Below are 8,628 nucleotides of genomic sequence, written 5' to 3'. Positions count from 1 at the left end.
CTGATAACCTCCACAACACCCTTGCAACATAATGGCAAGTTTTTTACAAGCGTGTTCATTTTACTTTTTTTAAATGTAAAAATGCAGTTGCTGTTCTAAGAAATGCATGTATTAATTTATGCATGCAGATACATTTGCATAAACACACCTGCAGTTCTCCATTACAGTGATTAGAATTCCACGCTCGCTCTGCCCGAACAGCTGAGGCCTCCTCTGGATGTATGTCATACAACATTGAAAAAGGGAAAAGTCAAAATCAAAGCCGTTGTCATGGCAACTGCCGTTCCTGCCCACCAAAACGAACTCCCCACCCCCCACAGGTTCCACTGATCGATAGGATATTGTGAGGGTGGAACTAACCCAAAACAACCAGTAACCTACATACTAGTTATGCACCATAGCCTATATGCCACATAAAGAGAAAGGGGCCGACAGACTATCCATCATCCGCTGAAAAGGAGGAGGAGGAAACAGAAGAAAGACAATTCAATTAAGGAAGAGTAAAGGGTTGAAAAGAAAGAAAAGAGACAAAACATAGTATACGAACATAGGAAGACCAAATCTACTATTGGACAAATAAAAGATGGCTTGTTTGTTGGGGAATGCGCTGCTTGCCCACATTTACCTGCTCTTCTTGTTGTTGGACGCCGGGTCTCATGTGCAACCCGTCCATGGAGGTAAGACGACTTTTTTTTGTGCTTTCTTCCAGATGATAGATGCTTCATTTCGACATTGTTTCAGAAGTATTGGTTTTGTAGATGTAGTTTGAAGTGTGCACTTTGCAAAGTTGCATGTTAACAGATCAATGAATTTTCAATCAGTACTTCAATTCATCAATACAAAAAGCATGTTTTAGAATATTTTTAAATATTGTCTGTCAGAGACAATCATGTCAGTTATATTGTTTTAATTTGATGACAAACAATGTATCATCAGCCATTAAGCCTTTTCTTTCATTTCTATTATTATGTTGTATTTGATTACGGATCTGTTTTATGATTCATAACGGTTTGTACTTTATGTGGTAACAAGTAATAGAAAACCAGGGCACTATGAGTGGTATGTTCACACGCACACCAACGCAAATAAAAGCACACACACAAGCAGCTCATGGCATTTCCCAGAACTCTGCAATGACACCTATCCCAGTGTTCAAGGAAATGTACAACAGAGGTTGAATGATGATGAGGGTGTCCATTATGAAAACACATTCTGTTTAAAAATACTTGTTCCCTTCTGAGCAAACATGAGGGTTAAGACAGTTCTACCAAATAGTTTTAACAATGGATTGGGAAGGTTACTTTGGAATCTAATAGGTTACAGATTATAAGTTACCCTATTTAAAATGGAATATATAGTGTAACTATTTCAATTACATCCATATTCATACATTTTTTATATATTTTTTTCTATATACAGTTGAGGTCAAAAGTTTACATACACCTTGGAGAATCTGCAAACTGTTAATTATTTTACCAAAATAAGAAGAAGCATAGAAAATGCATGCTATTTTTTATTTAGTACTGGCCTGAATAAGATATTTCACATAAAAGATGTTTACATAAAGTCCACAATAGTTCAATTTATAAAAATGAACCTGTTCGAAAGTTCGCATACACTTGATTCTTAATACTGTGTTGTTACTTGAATGATCCACAGCTGTGGATGTTTTTTTTTAGAAATAGTTTTCCTGTTTTCCTGAACAGTCTGAGGAAAACTGAGGGACTCATATGCAACTATTACAGAAGTTTCAAACACTCACTGATGCTCCAGAATGAAAAACGATGCATTAAGCCCGATGCATTAAGGGGGTGAAAACTTTTGAATTCGAAGATCAGGGTAAATTTAATTTATTTTGTCTTCTGGAAAAATGTAAGTATCTTCTGGAGCTTCTGGAGGGCAGTACTAAATGTGAAAAAATATATTTAGGCAAAATAAGAAAAATTTACACGTCTTCATTCTGTTCAAAAGTTTTCACACCCCAGCACACTTAATGCATCATTTTTCCTTCTGGAGCATCAGTGAGCATTTAAACCTTCCTTAATAGTTGCATAAGAGTCCCTCAGTTGTCCTCAGTGTGAAAAGATGGATCTGAAAATCATACAGTCATTGTTGGAAAGGGTTCAAATACACATAAATGCCAAAAAAACAAGAATTTGTGAGACCTGAAGAATTTTTCTGAGGAACAGTGGGCAGTTCAGGACAAACAAGGAACTCATGAACAACTCACTAAACAAGACAAAACAAACAAAAAAACAGCTGTGGATCATTCAGTTAACAACAGAGTATTAAGAATTAAGCGTATGTAAACTTTTGAACTGGGTCATTTTTATAAATTCAACTATTGTTTTCTCTGGTGAACTTGTGTAAACATCTTTTATGTGAAATATCTTATTCAGGTCAGCACTAAATAAAAAATAACATGCAATTTGTATGAACCCTATTATTTTGGTAAAATAACTAACATTTTGCAGATTCTGCAAGGTGTAAGTAAACTTTTGACCTCAATTGTATATGTCTGTGTGTGACTCAGGTTATGAGGCCTGCATAGTTGCAAATTGAGTTTCATTCCTGAGCCATTTTAATACGTAATACAGAGAATACATACTTATTCATCAACATCATAAGCCTATATGAAGCAGCATATTTTAACGGAATAAACCACTCAACCATGTTTGAAAAATGTCTGTTTCTAGAAGCTAGTTCCAGGCAGTGACAAGCACTCAGGAGCATTTTATATTCAACAAATCAGACTCAGTGCAGTCACTGGACATTAATAATTACATTTCTTCCCCCTTGCTTTGCAGCTTTGAGAGCAGAGGGACTGATTGAAGGCACCACAGAAGTAATCAGTCACTCACAGGGACTGGTGGCACGGCTGGAGGGCCTTCTGGTGCTAGGGAATAACAGTGACATTTCCCTACGTGTGGAAACAGTGGATGCGGATGAGGTCAAGGTTATTCAAGCCCACACGCTAGTGCTTTCACTGCAGAGCCTAGTGTTTGAGGAAATGCTGAGGAACCGCAATAGTAGCACGCTAGTGCTGCGAGAAACAGCAGAATGCACTGCCGTGTTCGAGAAATTCATCAGGTGAGTGAAAAACTCAGATTATTTTTTATATTTATTTAATACATTTTTTTATATATATTTAATTTTACATATATATATATATATATATATAATATATATTTTATGCTATTTAACAGTGGAACACCTAAGGTTAAATTCAAATAAAAGAACCGACCAAGTATTTTTATTATTTAGGTCAACTAAACTAGTCTAAACTAGAATTGAAAAGCATCAGAAACATTTTCCTTACAAAAGAATGTGAGGTGGAGGACTGACTGAGGTGGAGGCTGATGCTCTTTACCTTTCCAAGCACTACAAATGTACATTTTTGGAAAAAAACCTGCAGTGCTCTATCATCCCAACATGTTAGCCTAAAACATGTTGGGACATGACTAATTATGAGCGCATTCCCATCCCACACATGTCCAAGACTCTCTCTAATGGCCAACGCTGGAACTGCAACTTTCCTGCTGTCACCAGCTCAGACCTAAAAGGAGATAACATCTATGAAACACAACAGCAATATTTAAAAATGAATTTTCTGCTCTTTAAGCAGCTTTATACAATGAGATTACCTGAATAGGGTGACGTTACAATAGTGATGTGTGGCTAGCGTGAGAAGATGTTTTGGTTACAAGATCACACGCCGCCTACTCATTTATTTTGAATGAGCTGAAGTTTTTGTTTGGGGTTTTATTTCCTTTATAGCGATCCAGAGGATAAGACGGCAAAGATACAGTCAAAAAAAAAAAAGGGCAAACAAGGCAGTGACGGCATTAAATTACAATGGTAAACAACACAACAAAATGCATTATTATGAAAAAAGAGATTTTTATTTTTATAAAAATAAAAATGCATCAGTTTTTTTAATTTGGCAACAATCCAGTTTGGCCCCACAGAGTCATTAGATGCCACATGTGAGACAGCCTGTTAAATACATACCAGGGTAGCAGAAGATTTTGGCACTCATTCAGTTCATGAGCTGAAGTATGAATTGAATTTGACACACCCAACAGGAAACTTAATTGGAATTCAAATCAGACTGACAGGAAGACGAAATGCAGCTCATCCAACACAAGTTTAGAGATAAGCATGAGTAATTACATCATTGTTTTTGAATAATCATGCATATTTATTTCCTGGAATGTAGAACATCCCATATTTACATCCTATTTTTAACCAGTTATAGTTAATAAAAAAATGTTAATATAGCCAAATGTTCACCATAATGTTGACTGCTAACTTTATAAAGTTAATTAAATATATATATATTTATTGAATATTTTGCTGTGAATATCTCTTTTTGTTTTCCAAGACGAAAAGGGAATAAAAAACATTTAGGCCAAAACAAAACAGCCAAATGTCCACCACAATTTTGTCAGCTTTTTAAAAAAATAAATAAAGTTAATCAAGTTAATTTAATATAATATGTTAATTTATTAATTATTATTAAAAGTATCATTAATTTGTTATTTATAAATAAAACTCATTTATTAATTATTATTTTATTTAATATTTTGCTATGAATATCTCCTTTTGTGTTATATGAGAAAAAAGGAAATAAAATTGTTTGTAAATAATGACAAAATTTGCCAAAAAATAAAAATACTGCCAAAATGTTTAGCACAATGGTGTCAGCTAACTTTATAAAAAAGATTATTTATTAAATATGAAATTTTGGGTATGTGTTTACATAATTACCAGGGCGGTCAAATCAATTAATCTGGATTAATCGCATCCATAATAAAGGTTTGTGTTCACATAATTACCAGTGTGGTCAAATCAATTAATCACGACTAATGGTATCCAAAAAAAAGGTTTGCGTTTACATAATTACTATTGCGGTCAAATAGATTAATCAGGATTATTCGCATCCAAAATAAAGGTTTGTGTTTACATAATTACTAGTGCGGTCAAATTGATTAATCGCGATTAACTGCATCCGAATCAAAGGTTTGTGTTTACATAATTACTAGTGCAGTCAAATCGATCAATTGTGATTAATCGCATCTAAAATAAAGGTTTGTGTTTACATAATTACTAGTCCGATCAAAACTATTAATCACGATTAACTACATCCAAAACAAAGGCTTGCATTTACACAATTACTAGTGTGGTCAAATCGATTAATCGCGATTAATCACATCCAAAACAAAGGTTTGTGTTTACATAATTACTAGTGTGGTCAAACTGATCAATCATGATTAATCACGTCTAAAATAAATGTTTGTGTTTACATAATTACTAGTGCGGTCAAAACGATTAATCATGATTAACTGCATCCATAACAAAGGCTTGTGCTTACACAATTACTGGTGCGGTCAAATCGATTAATCGCAATTAATCGCATCCCAAACAAAGGTTTGTGTTTACATAATTACTAGTGCGGTCAAATTGATTAATCGCAATTAATCGCATCCTCCCCCTCCCAAAAAAAGGTTTGTGTTTACATAATTACTAGTGCAGTCAAAACGATTAATCGCGATTAACTGCATCCCAAACAAAGGTTTGTGTTTATATAATTACTAGTGCGGTCAAATCAATCAATTGCAATTAATTGCATCTTAAATATAACATTTGTGTTTAATTAATCGATGTGACAACACTACTAATTACACATTAGTACAATGATGTACATTTAAATAATAGAATGGACTAAAATATTTATGACTCTGTTTATTGCTTGCTACCTTTAAACTCAGGCACTAACTGACATTTGTAATTTGTGTAAGATACACTGAATGAGCTTTGATTAACCTGTTTTCTTCTGTTTTGCAGATATCTGTATTGTGGTGAACTCACATTGCAGTTAGACCAGGCCACTCCACTGCACAGACTGGCTACCAAGTACGGCATCTCCAGCCTCCAGCAAGGACTAACCCAGTACATGAGCCAGAACCTGGCCAGCGATTCTCTGGGCGGTCACGTGGTAGGCTGGTACCAGTACGCTGTGTCGGTGGGTGACACGACACTGAGAGACAGCTGCCTTCAGTTTTTATCGTGGAATCTGTCATCGGTGCTTCAGAGTGCAGAATGGCCGTCGGTCAGTGTCGAATTGTTAATGACCCTCCTGCAGCGCTCCGATTTAGTGTTGAAGAACGAGCTGGAATTGTTTGAGGCGCTTGAAATCTGGCTCACCCAAAACGACCCAGATACCCTGACAGCAGAGAATGCCCTCCGACTGGTGCGCTACGCCATGATCCCTCCACGTGAACTCTTTCGCTTGCACCGACAGTCGCCCATCATGACGCGCTACCACGAATCAGTGCGTGATCTTCTCTACATGTCGTACCAGTTCCATTCAGCTTCACCCCTTCAGCTGGCTAAGTTCTTCGACGTGAACTGCAGCCTCTTCGTGCCCCGCAACTATCTCTCACCCATGTGGGGATCTCAGTGGATCATAAACAACCCAGCACGGGACGACCGCAGTACTAGTTTCCAAACCCAGTTGGGTCCGAGCGGTTTTGACTCCAGTAAGCGGGTGACATGGAACGCCCTGTTCTCGCCCCGCTGGCTCCCTCTCAGCATGCGGCCCATGTACACCGAGCAGGGCGCCATGCAGCCTCCAAGGCCCGATGGAGGAAGTGGCATCGCCCGGCCTCGTATCATCATCACACCTGCTACTTCCAGTGCAGATTTTGCAGGTGTCAGCTTCCAGAAAACTGTGCTCATCTTGACAAAGCAAAAGAACAAGCTTGTGGTGCGGCATATCTTCAGTTTCCACCAAAGCACAGAGGAGGTGGGTGACTTCCTGGCTGGCGTGGACCTGCAATATCGCACATCCGAGTACCTGGTGGATGGATCGCTGTACTTGCACATCATTGTAAAGCCTGTTTACCAGACTCTTATAGCAACCAAGAAATAATGTAAGAAGCACATTGAAGTAGGATATGTTTTAGATTTAGATTTTTTTTTGATGCATGGAAATGTATGAAAATGTTTAGGTCTGATGTGATTAACACTAATAAAGTGCATCTACACTGTCCTTATAATTTACTTTTAAGTTTTACTCTGGAAAATGTGTCAAAAAATGAAATACGCTAATCCACATGTACAAAATTTAAGGGATAGCTCACACAAAAGTAAAATTTTGTCATCATTTACTCACCCTTGTGTCATTACAAACCTGTATGACTTTCTTTCTTCAATGTAACACAAAAGGAAATGTTTTGAGGAATGTTAACGCTGTTCTAATTATATATATATAGTGAAAGTGAATGGAGAACCGGACCAGTCAAGCTCTAAAAAGCACAAAAACACTATAAATCCATCTTAAAAGTATTCATATGAGGCACTACATTTAATTGTGTACCATTTACTGGCATTGTATGGAGAAGAACACCTTTGAAAATCTGCTATGAATATCTCCTTTTGTGTTCCATAAAGGAAAGGAAATAAAAGTTATGTAAATTATAACACAATTTTAATTTTTGAACTATAGGCTGTGACATACACTTAATGTCCAAGATATTCTCATATCATAGGCATTATTCAACGTGATTAGGCAGAAGCCCTTACCTTTTTTAGGAAAACCAATTTATGTGTAATCACCACAACATCCTTTGTCCACACTGAACTCAATGGACAAAGAAAGAGAAGGTGCGCAGAATCTAAACCAGAGTGTTAAATTTAACATGATGTATATTGAAAAAAAATAAATACAGTTTTGCCACATTATTCTTAACAATTAAAGTATTTCAAGGTGCTATTGTAAATCTAATGAGAAATATCACATCTCTTTCATACCTATAATGTCTTGTAAATATCACACAGTTGTGCTGGTTATCTAGGCCAATGTTATAATTCATCGTTGTTTTTTTTATATTATCCTATTGTTGTGCCCTGGCTAAATCTTTTATGAAATTTCCTTGCATGTTGGGATCATGTATGTTTAATATTCACTCCCCTGTGCAGACCACACAATAAAAAACATGATGCTTACACAAAGTTTTAATCAGTTATTGAGTATGAGGGTAAGAGAAACAAGACACATGGTCATAATGGTCTTCATTTCTTTAACATAACTGCTAAAAAGTCACATTTTATTGAGTGCACTTATCTGCAGGCCTAGAGCGTAAAAAGTAGGCCCTACCTGCGACCACATAAGTCATATTTACGAACAAAACACTAAACGAAAGTGATTCTAATGAGTCGGTTCTTTTAAATGAATCAACAACATGCAGCGCGACTATTAGAGTCGGATTCCAGATCGAATGACCTTATGAGTCGGTTCTTTCAAGTGACTCGAAAACACTTCTGAATCAGTTGGACGGGTTATAAATTAATCTGTTTGAACGTCATGTCCGACTCAAAACGAACAAACAGTTTGTGTTAAATCTCGCGAATTTTATGTAGCAAATTTAATCAGGTTTAGTTAGTGGATGTTTGTATTGCTGTAATGAGTGATATTTTAGCGAATTAATAATTATGTTATCACATATATGCAAAAAGTCGGTGTAAACTTTACATACTTTTTTGAAAGAACTGAGAGAATTGATTTCTCTAATTCGTAACATATGATATACCTTCACATAAATCGTTGGTGGAACTGAAATAGTT

General features: G+C 36.2%; 1 protein-coding gene across 1 annotated transcript; it reads left to right on the top strand.

The window, feature by feature from the left end:
* The first annotated feature begins 339 nt into the window (after positions 1–339).
* Positions 340–8,118, top strand: btbd17a (BTB (POZ) domain containing 17a). Its single transcript, XM_051124185.1, has 3 exons — positions 340–677; positions 2,808–3,090; positions 5,848–8,118. The coding sequence occupies exons 1-3, from the start codon at positions 584–586 to the stop codon at positions 6,932–6,934; spliced, it is 1,464 nt and encodes a 487-aa protein (XP_050980142.1). The 5' UTR covers positions 340–583; the 3' UTR covers positions 6,935–8,118.
* Positions 8,119–8,628: the final 510 nt, after the last annotated feature.

Source organism: Labeo rohita, chromosome 12 (genome assembly GCF_022985175.1).
Source record: "Labeo rohita strain BAU-BD-2019 chromosome 12, IGBB_LRoh.1.0, whole genome shotgun sequence".
Taxonomy (NCBI): Eukaryota; Metazoa; Chordata; class Actinopteri; order Cypriniformes; family Cyprinidae; genus Labeo; species Labeo rohita.
The sequence above is the reverse complement of the archived record's forward strand: the minus strand, read 5'-3'. Positions and strand labels throughout refer to the sequence as shown.